The 22,405-nt window shown below is 32.1% G+C and overlaps 1 protein-coding gene across 1 annotated transcript in view; it reads right to left on the reverse strand.

Annotated features, from left to right (window-relative positions):
- LOC141499312 (F-actin-uncapping protein LRRC16A) overlaps nucleotides 1-22,405 on the reverse strand; it is a 201,563-nt gene that overhangs the window by 112,493 nt on the left and 66,665 nt on the right. Inside the window, exons 11-15 of the mRNA XM_074202092.1 lie at nucleotides 18,494-18,580; nucleotides 10,169-10,272; nucleotides 7,902-7,979; nucleotides 7,693-7,769; nucleotides 3,983-4,087 (exon numbers count right to left, since the gene is read on the reverse strand). Of these exons, the coding sequence (XP_074058193.1) occupies nucleotides 3,983-4,087; nucleotides 7,693-7,769; nucleotides 7,902-7,979; nucleotides 10,169-10,272; nucleotides 18,494-18,580 (451 nt within the window). The remainder of the gene's footprint in view (nucleotides 1-3,982; nucleotides 4,088-7,692; nucleotides 7,770-7,901; nucleotides 7,980-10,168; nucleotides 10,273-18,493; nucleotides 18,581-22,405) is intronic.

Raw genomic sequence — 22,405 nt, forward strand, 5'->3', positions numbered from 1 at the left:
TGTTTTGCAAAAAAAAAAAAAAACCCTAAAAATAAAATCTGAGTGTGAAACTATGTATCTTTAGACTTGGTTAATGCCTGGGGTTAGTTTGTGCTGAATTGTCCTTCCCCCCCCCCTTTCATTTTTACATCATGTTATAATGAGGAAAGGAATAGGGAACAACCTATCTGAAAATCAAGATGATATAAAAGCAAAAGATATCAATGCTTTTCAAAAATTCAATTCAATTGTATTTCCATTTTTTGGCAACATTGATAAAAACAGCTTTGTAGCTTTCTTTGATCTTACACAGTAAAAGTTCTATCATAAATGCAAAAGCCAACAAGATTGCTATTCCTATGCAAATAAATTAACAGTAAAACTAATTGCACACTAAAATTAATAGGAGTTCATCAAAGATAATTCCTACCTGCATCTACTTTAGAGTATCATTAATAATGCTTAGATTATTAGATAATTGTCCTCAGAGCAGCAAAGAAGATAAAAGACAGTGTCTCCAAAGATTTTATTTTCGAGTGCAGAAATCATATTCGGTGTTGTTATTACAGGGTTCAAAATTACCAGTTTAGCAGATAAAAGATACAGACTATTTCATTTTAGCAATGATTAGAAAGTTGAACCTGTGAAAATTCACTCATTCTCCAATTCATTTCTTACTGTGATCTTAGGAAAACTAGAGCTTGAAGCTATCTTTAAGAAAGGGATTAATGTTGATTCATCTCATAGTGTATCTACCTCCCTCGTGAAGTGACTAAATCTAACTCAGCATGAAATGACCAAAGGAAAATTATTTAAACATTTCCCTTGCATGTGATCATGAGTTCAGACCTCATTAATCCAGATTGTGTAATCATTTGGACAAAAGCCCAGATGACACTTGCATTAGCAACATCAACAACAAAATAATTTGATATGCAAATCAACAGGATAAAAGACTACAAGGAAATATATTTCCTAAAATCAAAAACCACTCTGACAGCCCCCACATTGTATATAAAAATGTATATGTTTTAGTTAGTGCCTGATTCTTGTCTTTTCATAAAATGGTGTCATAGGATTTCTATATGACAATGCTTTTTTGGCCGATGGTTTTAGTCAACCTATTGTGTTAAATGAAACTGAATTTCTTTCAAAATACTGAATGGGAGTAATTTACAATGTTCACAAATTCAAACTTTACTTCCCCTAAAAATGACAATGAGGAAAGTACTGAATTACTTCCACCACACGTACACTTTTATATCCCTTTCTCTTCAGTTGTCAGTCTCTCAGAATATGCCTCTATGTATATTTCCAAATCCATTTGACTAAAGTAAGAAAAAACATATAATTCAGTAATATAAAAATCTTTTTTTTCAAGTTTTTATTATGCTTAAAAACAAATTCACTTTTTTACTCAGCTATTTTAGCATTGAGAAAATAGAACCTCACTTATTACCTTGCCTTTTTCTTTATTTCCTTGTCTTATGTTCCTTTGTCCATTCCTTTTCTAATCCCATTTATTCTTTGTTCAGATAGCATGATTGGAATAGAAAAAAATTGGAAAATACACCTTCAAACATAATAAGAGTCTTTGATTCTTGAGGATTATTGGGAAAGATTATTTGGGTATTGGCCTTGCTTCTTTATATTTTATCATTTGAATTTTTCAAATTGATAATATCAAAGGGAGATTTACATTTTTATTCTAATATATTTTTACAATGCTATCTTTGTTTTTGGGGGGTTTTTTGTTTTGTTTTTTTTAGGATTTTTGCAAGGCAAATGGGGTTAAGTGGCTTGCCCAAGGCCACACAGCTAGGTAATTATTAAGTGTCTGAGACCAGATTTGAACCCAGGTACTCCTGACTCCAAGGCCAGTGCTTTATCCACTATGCCACCTAGCCGCCCCTACAATGCTATCTTTGAATGAATTTTTTTTCCTTTTTGATGTTTTTTCTGGTAAAGTTAAGACTATAGGAGTAATTATATACATTAAGATTTATAACTAAAGTAAGCTCACAATTACTCAGGAAAAAAATTACTCAGAGAGCCAAGGAACAAAAATAACTCAAACAGTAGAAACTGTCATTCATTTAATGATGAACCAAATTTCACTGGACTACTTTTTGAAACAATTATTTTATTTATCTAAATTCATTTATGAACAAATCTAAATTCATTTAAGAACTACTTTTTTTCTTCAAAGATCCCTCCAAATATAGACTACTAAGACAGCAAATGATAGTTGAGTTGTAGGTTTAATTTCCTTGTTTTTGAATGGCTAATTCTATATTTCAAAACACTCCAAAGTAAATTTATTAAAAATACCAAGTCAAACTTTTTAAAAAGAAAAATAATTAGTACATATTGAATCCATAATGGCAAGATACCTAAAACAATAGCCCTGGGATATTTCTGAACCACACTATGTAATCTCTCCTGCAGAGCTCTAAGAAAAACATCAAGGCACAGAAACTCAATGACCTTTGAAGTAAGCATGAAATGCTTCAGTTTGGATGCAAAACATGGCCTCAAAATGAAAGGCCAAGTAATGAAACAAATAATTCCCCTGCTTTAAAAAAAAAAATCATTAGGTTTGCCCCTTAGCTCTCTTAAAAGAAAAGTGGGCCAAAAAGAGCGAGGAAAATTTCTGAGGGAGACAATGTTCTTATTTCACAATTAAAAGCTGTTAATGTAATCATTTCTAATCATTAGCATCACTCCACCTCATATCCAGTCCTTTTCCATATACCTATTACCAAAGACTTCTCTAAAATCAGACTCTATCTGATTCCTACTCCATCAAGGCAGAATTGCTTCCTTATTTCTTTTCAGAAGTATCATCAGCCCAATATCTAAGTATTTACTATTAACATTGTCAATTATCAATCATCATCACAGAGAAAAATTATTCAAATCTGTGAAATTTAATCTCTAGTATATATGCAGAAATGAAACAAGCCTGTTCATTATCAATAAAATTTTTAATATACTTCCACAAAGCAGCCACAAAGGTGAACGGATTATTGATTTCATATGGTGATAAATTTATACAAGTATTGATATAGCACATTCATATTATGAAATATGCTATCTAGATACAGTAAACTTTTATGCAGGTACAGAATTGGAATATCCTGAGTATAACAACCGTGCAAGACATTTAATATAGAGAACAGCAATCCTTTAAAAATTAGATTAAAATACACTCAAATAAAACTATTCTAAACATTAACTGATATTAGTGATTAAATGATCCCAAAAATCCTCATCAGATATATAAACATAAATGTTTAGAGAATTCTCATTACATAAATTCAAAGTTTATATTTGAAAATAAACACCATGATCATCCCCTAAGAGGTCCACCCACAAAAAATAACTAGCTTTATAAAATCCTTATAATTACAAAAATATAATTATGTGAAATTATAATCAATGTCCATAAATTATTCGAGTTCTATTTTCTAAATAACAGAAAATTTTATTTTCATTTTGTTTTTCCACTATGATGCTTTCATATCATCGAAACAACCAAAAGACAGTTAGATAGAGAGATAAGAAAACATGGGCCTGGGTAATTTGTCCCTAAATAAATATATAGAGTTTTCTTATCATTAAGTTAGTCAAAATACTTGGTGTAAAGAACAGAAACAACACCATAATCTACATTCCAGATTATATATAATGTGAGAAGATTCCCGAGGAGTAATTAATCATCCATCCCTTCACCCTGTTCCCCACCAAAAAAAAAAAAAATATCCTGGTGAGCAAAAGATTTCATGAAAGAAAAAGATGAGCTAAAGACTCTTTATTACAAGCTGCTAATAACAGCATCAATCTTATGGATCTCATGCTCCAAGTGGTCAAAAAGAACATGACGGAGGCTTAGAAGCATTTTGATTGAACTTTTGGATTACATCTCCTATTCTTCAAAAAAAAAAAATCACCTAGAAAATTGAACTTCAAAAACTCTGGAGAATAAGAACAAGACACTTACTTTAAAGGCTCTGGAGAGAGTTTGGTGCCTGATAAGTTGATCTGCATCAAGGCAAGAGAACTGCTGAAAAACTGTTTGAAAGATGGGGGAACATCTTTTCCCTTCCTGTAAATCAAAAAACATAACAGGTTAGCACTGACATTTTTACAGCAATATATAATTCCAAAATGGTAGTGTCAACAGATATACAATTACCAATGGCTGAACACTGATCTTTGGGAATTAATGGATGGAATGGTCAAATTTTCAGAATCACTTTAAAGGTGAAGAAAAAAACTAACCCAACAATCCCAAATCAATTCACAGGAGATGGAAATATAAGGAAGAAATATAGCCTGTAAACCAATAAAACGTTATTCATAAAGTCCTTACTGTATCCCAAAACAATCCCAAAACGCCATTCTCTTTTCTCAAATAAACTAATATTGGTTGACCTTTTTTATAATGTCAAAGGGAAGCCTGGGATTTAAAAGTGAATGTATAGAATTTGGTTTTAAATAAGATGCCTTTTGGGCGTGGGGATGGCTCTCTGGAAATTATGCATTAGGAAGCATAGATGAAGGACAGCTAGATGGTTCAGTGAATAGAGCACCAGTCCTGGAATCAGGAGGACCTGAGTTCAAATGCATACTCAGACACTTAATACACACTTAGCTGTGTGACTTAGAGCAAGTCACTTAACCTTACTGCTTCAGAAAACAAAACAAACAAACAAAAAAAAAGGAAATATAGATGAAGTCAAAATGAAAGATGAATAGAAATTAAAAGCAAAAAAACACACACACACACACACACACAAAAAGAGGATTTTGGCAGCAAGGAACAACTTGCAATTGTTGAAAGCCCAGAACTATTTCAAAAAGGTTGGGAATCAAGAAAGACTATCATCCGAGAAGAATGAGTGATGGTAAAAGAGAGATACACAGTGGGTGTAGTCAGACGTCCCATTAAAGACCTTGGTGGGACTTGCAATTAGAAAAAAAAAAAAACCCAAAGTCAGTTGTTAGGAAGGGAATGGAATAACAGATCAGTAGCTTGAATGATGTATGAGCATTTATGAATTTTTAAAGGTCTCAAGGGAAAGTTTTAAGTATTTTGAGGATTTGATGAAGATTTCTGTTTAGAAGACAATCTACACTATTCAGTCATTTGTCAGCTGTATCCAGAGCTTCATGACATCTTTGGAGTTCATTTTACAGATGAGGCATCTAAGGCAAACAGGAATAGAAGACTTGCTCAGCATCTAAGCACCTGAGGCAAGATTTGAACTTGGGAACGTAAGTTCCTAAACATCTGAAAAATGTTACTAAGACCCAGCATTCTAAACATTGTGCCACCAAGCTGCTCCACCCTAGTGGAGGCAAATCAATAAAATCTCAATTATTTCAAAACATAAACGTATGCCTTTATTAAGGGGTAAAAACGATCAGTGAAAGAAGGTCTCATTTGAAAAGACAATTCATTGACTAATTCTGCTCACAACCCCTACCTGTCCTTATTAATATTGGAAAAATCAATGAGACTCATGTACAAACAACTTTTGAATTATTTTGATCTGAGACAAATCACTAAACAAGATGGAAAATAGGAACAGAAAGAGATATGTCAGGCCACATTTTCTGTTGCTTAACTATTATTTTTCCTGATACACCAATCCCATTTGATTAAAACATGCCCATGCTCCCACAGAAATGACAGAAAAGGGAAATATCCACCACTTCAAATACATGTTCTGGCCTTTAAAAGAGAAGCAAATGGAATAAAGTCAGCAAACGCTGCATCACTAGAGCTAAGAAGTAATCCAGGATTTAAGAGTGACAGATAAGAGCAACAGATTAGAGAGACTGTACTACTGATCTGGAAAACTTTCTCCATTCTGTTCAGTGGCTATGGTTTTTAGTATCAAAAATAACTCCCTAGTATCACTGTCAATATTTTGAAAAGGTCAAACTAATACTAGAGGATACATGCAATTTAAGGGAAAAGAGAATTTTGTCATTTTGTTCTACTTGACTAAAAGAAAAATGAGTATTTCTATACTTGTATTAAGGGGATTATAAATTTCCAACAATCTTCTCCCAAGAATAGCAATATCACTACAAGACTCCAGGGCAGCTAGGTAGCACAATGTATAGAGCACCAGCCCTGGAGTCAGCAGGACCTGAATTCAAATCTGTACTCAAGACACTTAATAATTACCTAGCTGTGTGATCATGGGCAAATCATTTAACCCCATTGCCTTGTAAAAATTAAAAATAAAAAAAAAAGATACTGAAATGATTTGTCTGTGACTTCATGATCCTACTCTACCTTTTTTAAATCAATTTGACAGATTTTGTTATAAAAATTAATTTCTCTTTCTGTTTCTTTTCTTGTGAAATAATCTTTAGTAAAGTCATAAACTATCCTTATAAGATTTAAGAAATCATAATAGGCTTATTTTACTCATGCCATTTAATGGTTCTCAAGAAGGCAATATTCTTTTTATCTAGGAAATTGCAATTATATACATGTTTAAGAATTTTACCCAAATCAGGTGAACTTACCAAACTTTTTTTTTCTAAATGGCCTTCTACATATCAACTCACCCAATCAATCATTCATAGTTATATCTAAACTGGTCCGTTTTATGGTCTTAAAAGCTTACTGAAGTACATAAATTTACAATCTGAGCCAAGAAGCAAGGGTTTTGGAAATCTTCTCATGAGATTAATTCTATTGACTTCTCTAACCAGTCCAGTGACTTTCTACATCCAATCCAACTGTGCCCTTTAACCTATTCTCTCTCTCTCTCTGTAAATCTCTTATTCTAACTTGAAGGGAAGAACTGCTTAAATAGAATTTATGCTAACATTTTGACAATTTAATTATATTTGTGATTTAATGTATAATAAAGATAGCATACACATACATAAAATTTTCATTATAAATTTTATAAATATCACTATCCTCACATTCATACCATATATAGTATTGTATACTTACATAAGTATTTTGTTATACATTATCTTTATTATATAGTAAATCACAAATTTATTTAAATTGTCAAACTGTACATATACACAGGTTAAAGTTTAAAGAAATGCTCATTTATAAATCCTTTTCAGGGATGAGATTTTTACATGATTAGATTTCCTAAGATCAGAAACTTTGTGCTTTCTCAGCATCAGAGCTCATTTTTTTTATTCATAGCAATTTTTGAAGGACATCTATATTACACATATAGATGACATAGACATATATACATATTATATATATATATATGTATATATATATATATATGACACACCCTGTTTTCTTAAAGAATGCAAACTGAATAAAACATGATTCTTATAATTTTAGGGTGGTTGTAGATATTACTATTATAGCTCTTATTTTAATATAGGGAAATATAGTGGTGGCCTCAGATACTGTGGTGATGCAATCAAATGTCCTCTTTAGGGCAATCTTCCAAGACCAAAAGTTGTAGAAGGGTTGAATATCAGCACCAGTAAGAGATTTCTCCATCAGTGCATCTCTAAACTGATGAATACATAGATCCAAGACCAAAACAAAACTTTACAAAAGGAAAAAACCTGTAGGATTTAATAACCTTAGAGAATTATTAGCATTGTCTGAAAGCCTAATGGTTTAAAATTTCTGGGACGAAGTAAAAGATTTCATCCTTGATACATAATTGAAATTAATGGTGCTCAGAAGGAAGGTCATACCGGTGAGAAAAGACAGTTCTGGAGAGGCTGAGGACAGTTAAATGTTGAAGGCATCCCCGAAGGAGTGCTGCACAGACCTGAAAAGTAAAAACCTCAGATTGATTATCAAACATCTCTGGTTATATTAAGTATATATTACTCAGCATAAATTCTACTGTATCACAACTTAATGGATGCTAAGATTCCAAGGCAAAATAAAGAAACATTACCATGTCCAGGGCACACTCTGTGTTAGATAGATCCAGGTGAGCAATGGCATTCGGTTGAGCCAAAAAGTTGTATAGGTACTTAGAAAAAAATAAGAAAGAAAAACTAGTTAACTATTAAAAATGCTAAAAATAAGAATAATTATACTAGAGTTTTTAAAAATTAGATATTTTAGAAAAACTAGAAAATATTTCTCTTATATTTTTCCTGCTTCCAATAATATTATCACAATTTTTGTAACAATTCCATATTCTAAAAACAAATCTCCAAAAATATTTAATTCAAAGCTAAGCTTAAGATAAAACATGAGAAGTCTCCAAATGAAATCTGAACTCCCCAAAGCCTTGCCTGTAATGCATCACTAAATTTGTTTAATTAGCTTAGTTTTATGCTATACCATTTTAAAAAGTGATAATTAATTTTAACTCCTGGGACTGAAATGCCACCTGAATTATAGCCACTCTCTCAAAATGGTAATCAATTTTGGAAGTTCAAATAAAGTCTTGTACTCTTGTTAGGATCACCACTAATTTGAATCTGAACCATATGATGCTCTCTGGAAAGACTTTGGTTTGATATATAGTTGATCTTCCTGTCCTAAAATACTTTAGAAAATCTAAGAAAACAGACCTTTCCCAAAAAGCAAAATCTTAGATGACTGATATATTCTCATTTAGCTGTTGTTTGGTTACCTAACAGTTTTTAAATTGGTTCTCATTTAATTTTAAAACTCTACAATTTATTCTACCTCAAAATTTCCTACAATTTCTTAGCATGTTATTGTCTAAATTAGGTCTCTGCATCCATCCCTTTAGAGGGATTATAGCAAGAGTTGGGATTATCAGTTAAGGTGATACCAAAGGAAGTATATAACAGTCATAACTCATCACAGGAAAAAAAAGCAAAAAAATATCTTTTCAGCAGCGTAGATAGAAAATTAGAAAAAATAGAGGGAAACAAAATAGAAGAGAAATGTGACTGTGCCATCAAAACTCTTGGAATAAGGGGAGGCTAGGTGGCATAGTGGATAAAGCACCGGCCTTGGAGTCAGGAGTACCTGGGTTCAAATCTGGTCTCAGACACTTAATAATTACCTAGCTGTGTGGCCTTGGGCAAGCCACTTAACCCCATTCACCTTGCAAAAAAAAAAACAACCCTAAAAACTCTTGGAATAAAAATTAAATTCCTCCCAAGAATCTCATCAACAAGTACTCTCCTTAAGGTCTGACTGATATAGTTTGATCAGTTTAACCAGTGATGACTATCCCAATAGGATGGCAGCCTAGTTGGAATAAAGGCCTTTCTGAACATCTAATCTGAGAATAAAGCTCTCAAGTCAATAGCTGTCTAATAAATTCTTGCTAAATTGTAATGAATGACCAAAGGTAAAATCCAGGATTCATCAAGATCATCAATTTCTATCCAATTTTAGAATTGATTAAAGTATCATACTGAAGAGAGTTACAAGTATTTATATTTTTTATCCATTTCTTAATAAACTAGAGAAAGTACTGTTTTTTGGAATGTTTTCCTTTCATACTTCACCATTTGTGAAGCTCTAGGAAACTCCCTATCATTAAGGATGCCTCTTCTAAAATAACTGGATATTCTAGGGTTATTCAATTATGCTTATTCTTCTGTCAATCAAATCTTTAAATCATACAATATAACCAAGGTCTCAAGGTCTCCAGTTGTTAAGGAATAGCAGAAGGTATGGAATTCTGAACCATATGGGTTATTTGACCAATATTATACATACCACATTTTAAAAAAATTTCATGAATAAAAAACTATTATGAATACCCAAATTAATTACAAAGGATATATGAAAGAAGATGCCATCTGCATCCAGAAAAAGAACTGATAGGTGTACAAAATGATTTTAATTATAAAACACACACACACACACACACACACACACACACACACACACACACACACATCTAATGACCATGGTAGTGGTGGAGAAAATATACTTGATAACTTTATTACATATTTAAAATGAATAGTGAATAGCATATAATAGATTTGTGGTTAAATGTGCAATCATCTTTTTGAAAAAATATATATATATAATACACACACTCTGTTATGGAAACGGTTGTTTAATAAAATAAATTTTAAAATGAATAAAAGTTTTAAAAATATTAGGGGGGAAAAATGAACAACATTCAAAAAGTTTAAATGTTATACTAAAAGGGAATTGTACATAACTCATAAAAATACAACTCTGTCTAAGAAATCAAATGATATAACAAGCAAATCTTACCGAGAGGTCATCTCCCCGAAGAGCATTCCCTGAGAGGTCCAAGTGGGTAAGGGTGGTAGCGATTAACTGATTGGCACTGAGTGATTGAGAAAGGCTATTCACCCCTACAATATCAAGAAAAGTCAAGTTCAATTCTGCTTTAAAGAAAGTAACAGGCTTATTATAAATTTTATGTTAACAGGTTAGCAACAGCAACTCAATTAGAATGTAAAAAAACTAAAGGAGACAATGATTCAGTTCTTCAAACATATTTTCTTTTAATAAAAAATGTGAGTAGATTAAATTACAACAAGAATAGAGATGATCTGTGTTATCTACCTAACTCTCCCCTAAGCTTTGCCCTCAAATACTGCTTTGCTGGCAAAGGCAAAAGAATAGAATGGGATCCTACAGGATTATCTAGTCCAAATAGGTGGCCTGATTGTGCAAGTGAGAAAACTTAGGCCCAGAGAAATTAGGTGATCAGCTCAAAAACATGTAGAAAATATACATGAAAACTTTATTACATATTTAAAATGAATAGCAAATGGCACATAATAGATTTGTGGTTAAATATGCAAAAATCTTTTTAAAAAAGATATATATTATACACTATGTTATGGAAATGGTTGTTTTAGACCATAAATATTAACTGTTATACTAAAAGGCGAAAGGAGAGCTAGTATTTAAATGCAAGTCTTCTAAGGTCCAATCTAGTTCTCTTTCTACAACACCAAGAAGTTTAAAATGTTTCAACAATACTAAATAAGTTAATTGTCCAAATTTATCTAATTCTAAAAACTTGTCAAGTGCTTTGCAGTCTAAATATAGTATTTCAATGATAATTGTGACCATTTAAGAAATAATCATTAATTGACATTAATAACAATAATTTAATATTAATAAATAACATTCTATTATGGACAAGTGAAACAATAAGATAAATACAAAATCATACATTAATAAAAGTTGGAATAATGTGTTATCAATTTGTTAATATAGTAATTGCTAAATTTATTATGTTAACAAAAAGTTAATAAAGTACTTTATTCATTGCATTCACATTTATTTAACATAATATCAAATCAAAATTTACTCAGTATTGTTGAAAGCATAATTTAGGATCTTAGGGTAAGGGCAGGGATATCAGTCCTAATACCTTTATCAGGTAAGAACATATTTCCGATGTTGACTGGTATGAATAATGATAGGATAATTCCTGCAACTTCTTCAGATTTATTATGAGAATCAAATGTGGATTTATGTAGTGCGCTTTCCAAATCCTAAAGCCTCTTAAACGTATTTTTTTTAGAGGTCTAAGAGATCAACAGAGGTTATATTTATGAAAAATCGCCACCTTCCTGCAGCTTTTCTGGTCCTGTTACTGATAAATTTGTACATGCTATGACAAAAACTTATGGAATTCACCAGTATCATATTAAAACATACAATTATCTGCTATTCAACAACCATATAATAAATGTTATTACCAAATGCTTTAAAAAATATCAGCAGAAATAACTTTTCTTTAAGTCATTCCGCTCAGAAGTATGACATAACACAATAAATATAAAGTTGAATTAGATGGCCAAATCATTCTCAATAGCAAAAGGTTACTTGACAAGTATGGGCAATGGGCATTAGGCCAGGATATAAAAATAATCTGAATTGAGTAATCTTGTTTAGTAAGTTTAATTCCAGAATTAGTAAAATGAAGGATTCTTTTCGGCCAGGATATAAAAATAATCTGAATTGAGTAATCTTGTTTAGTAAGTTTAATTCTAGAATTAGTAAAATGAAGGATTCTTTTCTGTTTTCTCCAAATGTTAATAAGCCACACCATAGCAGAAAATTATAAAAATGCAAGAAAGAGAACTCAGATCTATTCTAAATACAAATTTACATCCTATATATGGGTTTGCTGGTCATTTAAACCATACTCTTTATTCTGATATAGGAGTGTTTCCTGCAGCTAGAAGAAGGTGGATATGACTTGACCTAATGAGAATAAAAGGATACAGAACTAGAAAAGTATCATTCATTGAATATCTGTGGAAGAGATAAGGTGCTGATATGAGAAAATTAATAGATTATATGGAAATAAGGAAATAAAACTGAAAAATAGACTGATATAAAAGAATAGAACTGGATGTCCAACAGTCAATGCTCATAATTATTATTTAAGTATCACCAATTGCTCAAGACAAAGTTTCTTTTTTGATCCCAAACCTACATGAAGTTCAACTCAAAGAAGAGAGAGAATAAGGCTTTTTAAAAATAATAAATACTCATATTTATAAAATATTTTAAAATTTAGCAAAGTGCTTTCTCTAGAACTCTATTATGTTAGTTAGACCAAGTATTATGATGGCTCTGTTCATAGAGTTATTACTTATAAGAAGACAGTTTCCAAATCCCTATCTCCTGATAAATAACTTTCACACTAATTTTATACCAATTCTTAGAGCAATTATACCAATGTTATTTATATTATACCAATATCAACTGATATAATAATTTTCTCCTATGAAAATGCACATTTCCAGATATAAGACCTAGAAAGTGGCTATATAAAAATCTCACTTGATTCTTAAATAAATATTTTAATATATAACTTCAGCTTCCAAAATGGGTATTAAGGAGAAAATATGTAAACACTCCCATCACAATACCAAAACATTTTCAGCCCAATTAAAAGTTCTTAAGGAAGAAGATGATTCAGTTATGACAAAGAGAAGAAGTCTATAAATGGACTTAAGGAAAATGTCAAAGTCAAGAGGGGAAACAAAAATGAGAGAAGATAAAAATCTGAAAATTATTTAAAAATAGGGAGCTGATTCTCCCTTACTTTAGGAGTTCCTTTTCAGAAAGTTCCTTTTTTCCATCCTTTTATCTAAACTCCATATGTATAGCCTATAATCACTGAGAGTTGATCATTAATGTCTTCTGGCTGTCATAATTTGCAATGGAGTTTAAGGTTTTAGGAAATATTGGAAAGTTTATGAGATCTAGAATAGATCTCAGGTTTGAGGATTATAATTGCAATTTTCATAGAGATCCTGATGAATAATAATAGAAGGAAAATTAATATTTTCAATTATATGGACTTTAATGAATAGATCCTAGATTGCATGAAGAAAAGGACAAAACAAAATAGTTACAATGACCTCAAGAAATTTGAATAGTCTATTGTAATATCTTTTGAATAATCAAAGAGGGGTAGGGAAAAAATCCACTTATTTTATCCAATGAAAAAATCCATTTTATTTTATCCAATGAAACTACTGACTAATTTTCATCCAAAAGATGAATAAATCATTTTTTTGACATAAGATATTTTGATTAAGGTAAAGGCTGAAATCGATGATCTCTGATATCATATCAATTATGATAATCTGTATTTCTTGAAAGGAACCCAATTTCTAGAATTGGTGCATGATAGCCATTTTCATGCCAATTCATTCTGATTCTTCATCTAGTTATCTTTCTGTAATATATTGCTATTCTAAGAGTCACATCCACATAAATAAATAATTTAACATTGAAATGTGGGGCAGCTAGGGGGCGCAGCAGAATCAGTAGTACCTGAGGTTCAAATCCTGCCTCACTCACTTATTGCCTAGCTGTGTGACCTTGGGTAAGTCACTTAACGCCCTGAACTTAGATAAATTTAAATTTTTTCTTTTAAAACCACATTAAAAGTTCCACTAAGGGGCAGCTAGATGGCGCAGTGGATGAAGCACTGGCCCTGGAGTCAGGAGTACCTGAGTTCAAATCCTATCTCAGACACTTTATAATTACCTAGCTGTGTGGCCTTGGGCAAGCCACTAAATCCCATTTGCCTTGCAAAAACCTAAAAAATAAAAATTTCCATTAACTTTTACATTGATCATCATCATCATATGGTAGGGTTCAATTTCAAATGGAAAGACTGAAAGAAAGAAAGCACTATTAGAAAGGACTGTGGGGGCAGCTAGGTGGAGCAATGGATAGATCACTGGCCCCTAGAGTCAGGAGTACCTGAGTTCAAATCAAGCCCCAGGAACTTAATAATTACCTAGCTGTGTGGCCTTGGGCAAACCACTTAACCCCATTTGCCTTGCAAAAAAACCAAAACCAAAAACAAAACAAAAACAAAAACCTAAAGAGAGGACTGTACTATGAATTGCATGGTTGTACTGTAGGAAAAATAACTTTGAAAAAGAATTTGGTCCAAATTCAAGGTATCTTTATTGACTTATTTGTGTGGCATTGGATAAGTCACTTAAACCCTCTGGGCTTTATTTTCCTCATATGTGAGACATTTGATTGGAAAATATCCCTTCACGCTATATAATTCTATGAAAACTTAATTTTAAGAAAACTGGAAAGATGGTAGATAATATGAGGGGTACACTGGAATTCCTTTCCTAAGCTGCCCAAATTATGAAAACAAATCCTTTCCCTAAGGATCTCAAAGGGTTTTGTAGATTTTGTGTGTTTAGTCATTTTTCATTCAGGTCCAACTTTTCAAGACCATGTTTGGAATTTTCTTGACAAAGATCCTGCCATCTCCTTCTCTAATTCATTTTACAGATGGAAAAAAAACAGACATAGTTATGTGACTTGCCCAGAACAGCTAGGAAATATCCTGATTCTAAGTTCATTATTTTATACACTGACATTTTTATTATATTGTTAGTATAATCTGCTATTTTGCCTATTTTAGAGACAGAGCTAGGAGGCAACAGGTCTGTAATCAAAGGACCTACACCCATGTTTATCCTGACACAACCTATGTGATCTCGAGCAAATAATGTAATCTTACTAGTCCTCCGTTTCCAGTAGACAGCGAGGTGGAACAGTAGGCAGCGTTCTGGCCTTGGCCTAGGGAAGACCTGACCTATTCAATGTGTAATCCTGAGCAAGTCACTTAATCACTTTCATACCCAATTTATTCATCTATAAAATGGGATCAATAATAGCACCTACTTACTCACTAAGATTAAAGGCAGATAACATTCATAAAGTCCTTCATAAACCTCAAAGCACTAAAAAATACTCCACAATGTATAACAAAAAAAAAAAGATAAATATAGGAGAGGTGGTGGGAAAATTGTTAAGTTATGCCCTGGTGTGGATTTGTGAACTGATTCAACCACTCTGCAGAGCGATTTAGAACTATGGCCAAAGGGCATGCAAAACTGTGCATAATCTTTGATCTAACAGCACTTCTACTAGATCTCTATCCCAAAGAGATCATAAAAACGGGGAAAGGACCTACATGGGCAAAAATATTTATAGCAGCCCATTTCATGGTGGCAAAATATTGGAAACTGAAGGAATACCCATCAGCTGGGGAATGGCTGAACAAGTTGTGGTAAATGAATGGAATACTACTGTGTAATAAGAAATAATGAATAAGCAGACTTCAGAAAAACCTGGAAAGACTTGTATGAACTGATGCAAAGTGAAGTGAGCAGAACCAGGAAAGCAATGTACACAGTATCAATGAAAATTGTGTGATGATCAACGATGAATGACTTAGCTTTTCTCAGCAACCCAATGATCTAAGACAAGGACAGAGGACTGAAGAAAAACACCATCTATATTGATGGTCGCTCAAAGCAGAATGAAGCATTTTTTTCAATTTATTATTTCTTATGGTTATTTTTTCCTTTTAACCTATTTCTTCTTCCATAACTGAGACTAATATGGAAATGTTTTACATGATAGCCCATGTATAAACTATATCAAACTACATACCATTTTCAGAAGAGAAAAATTTGGAACTCTAAAGCTTATAAAACTGAATGCTAAAATTTTCACAATATGTAACTGGGGGGAAAAAGTAAAATAATATTAAAAAATTTTTAAAGTAAAAAGTGAAAAATGAAATACTACTCAGCTTTACCATGCTAGATGACTTACAACAGACTTGCTAAAAAATATAGAAAATATCTAGAAAATATCTGATATCTGTCCCTGTCAAGATGAAGGCCCTAAGAAGGCAAAATATTTTGTCTGACATGAAATAAGGAGCTGTCACAAATTTTGATGTTAACCAGTGCTCATTCTACTCTGTTGCAACACACTGGCTCTGACCTTCAGGTTACTTAATTTAGGAGACTATTAACAGCTTAATGTAAATAAGTGGTAACTTTAGTTGTAATCAGTTTAGGAGACTACAGCAAGTAGGTGGTACAAGGAATAGAGAGTTCATTCTGGAGTCAGGAAGATTTGAATTCAAATTTGGCCTAAGACATTTAGTAACTATGTGACCCCAACCAAGGTACTTAACTCTGTGAGCCTATTCCTTCATCTGTCAAATGAAATTGAGAAGGAAATACCAAACTATGCCAGTATCTTTTCCAAGAAAACCTCTAAAGGGGTCATGAAGAGTTTAGAATGATTGTGAATGACTGAACAAAAGCCAAACACTTACTCCTGAAGAAATATGACTTGGTGATTGTCTTCCTTCACATTCTTGATATTTTATACAGTCAGATTGTGATGCTATAGGATGTACAGGATATATAGCTTTCCAGATAAGTTTCATCATTCCTATACAAATCTGATGTCACTACACAGTTCAGAAATCTTTTTAAACTCAGTCAAAAGCTCAGTAGTAATCTAAGCCCAACCTTGATGAGAAGTGCATTATCCCTGATAAGTAGCCAACTAGGATTTCTAGTGATGGAGTAATTTCTTAATAATCTAAGATGAAGGGAGGTAATTACCTCTGTGCATTCAGTTCAATGTCATTTCACACATTAGAAATGACATTATGTATACTGCATGAATATACTATTAGAGGAACACCTATGTTGTCCATCTTCTTTATGGGTATCTCCATTGCTCTGAATGCTGTTTATGAAAATGAATTAAAGTAGAACCTTGATACAATAGTTCTTTGTAATCATGTAGAGTTCAAAGAATCAGAAAAATTTTTTTGACTTTTCGCTTTACAAAATCACCATTTAAAATTCACAACATATACATTTTGGTAACTTGTTCCATAAAACTTGTTATTCCCCTAACCATTTGTAGAATAATAAATTCATCATTGCTGTATAGATGGGTTACAATTCTATTCCACACTATGTTATTTTATTTTTCTCACTAACAATTATCCTATTCTTACAACATGAAACAATTAAGATATAATCCTTATATGGTTTCACCAATATAATTTATACATTTGTAATAGAATTAGAAGCTCCTTATGAGCAGGGACTGTTTCATCTTTTTCCTTTGTATCTCCAGCACTTTAACACAGTGCCTGGCCAAAAAAAAAAAAAAAAAAAAAAAAAAAAGGAGGTACTTAATAAATGTTTGTTGATTTACTGATACTTTAGATTTCAACTATGTAAAAAAATCAGATTACAGGAATAAAATAAATTTATTTCATGTTACTTCTTTCTTTTTTGAATTCCTTACTATTTCTTTTTCTAACAAATGGGAGTCCTTTGGAAGAAATGTTTTTCATCAATGAGCTAAAGGTAAATAAATGCTGACATCCTCAGTATTACTGGGTCTAATAGAAAGAGATAATGACTGAATGGTATGGAGAAGAAAGGGCATGGTCCATGTAGATAAAACAGCAAGAAATTTATGACACAAAAAGAATCAATCTAATTGTTTTTGAAAATTATGTGAAAAGTAGATTTAATCAGATTTTGAAGGGGGGAGTCATTTAAGTATTTTTATAAACCACTGTGCAAATACTTTGCATTCTACTTTTATAATCAATACATGAAGAAAAATATACTTATAATCCATATGTCATTTTTAAAACATAGAATGATGTTCTATGAGAGCTTAAAATATATTGAAGTAGTGATTAGTTTAACTAGAACAGGGCAGGAGGATGGTAGAATGGAGAAACTGCTGGACCTGGAGTCTGCAAAGATCTGAATTCAAATCCTGTCTCAGATATTTACTTACCTTAACTTCTGTGGACCTCAGTTTCATCATCTGTATTTCTCATCTACAATTTTATTCCACACTATGTGAGAACTGCATTATTACATAAGGATAATAGTAACAAAACAGCCAGGTTTGCAATGAAAATTAAAGGATATATTATTTGTAACATACTTTGAAAATCTTAAAATGTTTATATAAATGCTGGTTATTTTTCTTGCTGCTATGATTAGATTATTTATTATTTATCTAAACACCATTTTAGTTTCAACACTGCCAGCAATTAGCTTTATGACGTTTGGACTAGTCAAACAATCTCTCTCCAGATCTTCATTTCCTCATCTCTAAAATCTGAAGGTTGAACAATACATGGTCGTATTCTCTATCATTATTTTTTAAAATGACAATCAATAATATAAAACAGACTTTGGTTTACTGTACCTTTTGGTGATAATGAGGTTTTAGATAAATTTAAGTGTTTGAGTCCCTTTGGGAGTTTGGCAAACTGAATGCTTAGAGAGGACACACCTAGGGAAGAAAAAAGAAGCAGTTTAAATTTTGCAGTTCTCAGAACTGGAGCTGTTATACAGGTAACTGGTTAGAAAAAACAACTTCCACCCTCATTCAAATGATTTTGTTTTCCCTTGCTATTTACCATTCTTATTTAACATTTTACAGTTTTTCTTTCACATAGCATCATTCTTGCCTTTTCTATATCCCCAATCACACAAATAATCTATTATGTAGTTGATTCAGAGAATCACCATTAGGGAAGAAAGTAACAGATAAATTTCTTAAACCAAAAATATCACCCTCACTCAGGTGAAGTCCCACCAAAAATAAATGATTCATGCTGTCCTTTTTGAAAAAGCAAATATTCCTTAAAGAGGAATTTAGTTATAAATACTTTGAGACATTGGAAAAACTTACTAGATTGTTCTTAAAATACTAAATCTGACCTTCTACAGACTTTTGCTGGTCCCCATAGTTGCTTTGAGATTACTTTCCATCTACTCTGTATATGTCTTGTATTTGTCAAATTATTTTCACTCTTGTCTCCCCCATTAGAAAATGAGCTTCTTGAGTATAACAACTATTCTTGTTATTCTGTATATGCCCAGGGATAAGAAGCACAGTGAATGACATATTAGTGATAAGAAATACCTGTTGGACTTCTGGAAAATGGAGGTGGAAATGTATAAAGCAGAATGGAAAGACCAACTTTGCCTAGGTGCATTTTTGTCTATCTATTCTTTTAGCCAAAATTACTTCTAAGCAGGACAAAAAAAAATCTGCATATGTCCTAAAATAAAAATTATCAGATTGTGGAGAAAGAATTGGCAAAACATGACAGACACATCTGAATAGAACTGAACAACATACATTGGCAATTTTTTTAAAAGTTCATGGGCCCCAGTTAAGAACCTAAGGTTTAAAAAAATGCACTGTTGGTAGAATTGTGAATTAATTCAACCATACTGGAGAGCAATTTGAAACTAAACAAATTATGCATAATTTTGATTTAGTAATCTGAATCCCAAATAGATCATAAATAAGGGGAAAAGAACATACATGTACAAAAATATTTATAGTAGCTTTTTTTGTGGAAATTGAGGGGATGCCTATCAATTGGGGAATGGCTGAACAAGTTTAATGAATAAACAGACTAGAAAGACTGTATGAACTGGTGCAAAGTGAAATGAGCAGAACCAGGAAAGAAATGTACACAATATTAGTGAAAATGTGTGATGAATGACCCAGATCTTCTTAGCAACAAAGATCCAAGATAAATACAAAGAAATTGTGAATTAAAGTGCCATCTATATCCAGATAAAAAAAAATAGATTCAGAATGCAGACTGAAGCAGATTTTTTTCGATTACTTTATTCATTCTTGTGGTTATTTTTTCCTTTTCATCTGTCACTTCTGCAACTTAAATTAATACGAAAATCTGTTTTACATGATAGTCCATGTATAGACTATATCAACTGCTACCATTTTCAGAAGAGGGGAAAGAGAAAAAACTGGAACTCAAAATCTTGTAAAAATGAATTCTGTTTAGAGCTTTATTTATGTGAAAAGAATTTTGTAATTAGGTATACACACACACAAAGCAAATCATACCAGGTTCCCTTTTTATTTTAATTTTGTTTATTTATGACAAAGGGATTAAGTGACTTGCCCAAGGCCACACAGTTTGGTAATTATTAAGTGTCTGAGTCTAGATTTGAACTCAGGTCCTCTTGATTCCAGGGCCGGTTGCTGCATCCACTACACCACCTAGCTGCCCGTGTTCACTTTTTTAAAAACTTCTTTTTGTTTTTCCTTTATTTCCTCTTAGATCTAATCTGTCTTTCACAACATGACAAATATGGAAATATGTTAAACACAAATTGTACATGTACAACTTTTACCAAACTGTTGGCTGTCATGGGGAGGGAAGACAAAAGAAAGGGGGTAGAAAAATGTAAAACTCATGAATTTGCAATGGGATGAATGTTGAAAAACCACTTTTGCATATAATTGGAAAAAGAGAATAAAATTTCACTTGGAAAAAAAAAAGAATACTAAAGAGCCAGACTTCAGAAAAGACTGAAAAGACTTGCATGAACTGATGTTGAGTAAAGTGATCTAAATCAGAAGAACAATGTACACATTAAGACCAATAATGACTATCGATCAATTTGCTTTTCTCAGCAGTACAATAACCAAAGATAATTCTAAAACACTTATAATGTACCCTTTGATTCAACAATACCACTACTGGGTCTATACCCTGAAGAGATGATGAAAACGGGTAAAAACATCACTTATACAAAAATATTCATAGCAGCCCTGTTTGTGGTGGCAAAGAATTGGAAATCAAGTAAATGTCCTTCAATTGGGGAATGGCTTAGCAAACTGTGGTATATGTATGTCATGGAACACTTTTGTTCTATTAGAAACCAGGAGGGATGAGAATTCAGGGAAGCCTGGAGAGATTTGCATGAACTGATGCTGAGTGAGATGAGCAGAACCAGAAAAACATTATACACCCTAAAGGCAACATGGGGATGATGATCAAACTTGGTGGACTCATTCATTCCATCAGTACAATGATCAGGGTCAAATTGGGGCTGTCTGCAATGGAGAATACCATCTTTATCCAGATAAAGAACTGTGGAGTTTGAACAAAGTCCAAGGACTATTTCCTTTAATTTAGAAAAAACCTGATATCTTATTGTCTTATCTTGCTATTTCTTATACTTTATTTTTCTTTCTTAAGAATATAATTTCTCTCTCATCACACTCAATTTGGATCAATGTACAACATGGAAACAATGTAAAGACTGACAAATTGCTTTCTGTGGGGGATGGGAGGAGGGAAGTAAGATAAGGGGAGAAATTGTAAAACTCAAAATAAATAAAATCTTTAATAAAAAAAACACTTATGATGGAAAACACAATTCAAATCCAGAAGGAACTATAAAGTCTGAATGTAGATCAAAGCTTACTATTTTCAATTTTTAAAATTTGTTTTGTGTTTTATAGTTTTTCCCTTTCATAGTTTTTTGTTTTTATTCTTCTTCCACAAAATAATTAATATGGAAATATGTTCAACATAGTTATACATGGATAATTAGGTCAGCCTAACCATGAGCATTTGATGTATTTTTTCAATAGTTTAGATCTGAATTCATTTGTGTGAAAAGTATTTTTTAATTGCATTCATACAGTATCTGGGTTTGTCTTGTGAAGTAGATTCTCAAGTATTGTATTTGTCTTCAATTACTTTAAGGTCTTTTTTGGGTTTTTTTTTTTTTTGCAAGACAATGGGGTTAAGTGGTTTGCCCAAGGCCACACAGCTAGGTAATTATTAAATGTCTGAGGCCAGATTTGAACTCAGGTCCACCTGACTCCAGGGCCAGTGCTCTATCCACTGTACCACCTAGCCACCCCATTCAGTTACTTTAAATGGAATTTCTCTTTCTATCTCTTGCTCTTGTGCTTAGTTGATCATATATAGAAATGCTGATGATTTATGTGGGTTTGTTTTATATCCTAATACCTTGCTGAAGTAGTCAATTGTTTCAAGTAGTTTTTTAGTTGATTTTCTAGAGATCTCTAAGTATGCTATCATACTGTCTACATAGAGTTAGTTTCCCTTCTTCACTGTCAATTCTAATTCCTTCAATTTCTTTTTCTTTTCTTATTGCTGAAGCTAATTTCTAATACTATATTGAACAGTAGTAGTAATAATGAACATCCTTATTTTACCCCTGATCTAATTGGAACTGCCATTAGTTTATCCAGATTACATACAAGTTTGTTGTTGGTTTTAGCTAGGTTCTACTTATTATTTTAAGGAAAATC

The sequence above is a fragment of the Macrotis lagotis genome, chromosome X (genome assembly GCF_037893015.1).
Source record: "Macrotis lagotis isolate mMagLag1 chromosome X, bilby.v1.9.chrom.fasta, whole genome shotgun sequence".
NCBI lineage: Eukaryota > Metazoa > Chordata > Mammalia > Peramelemorphia > Peramelidae > Macrotis > Macrotis lagotis.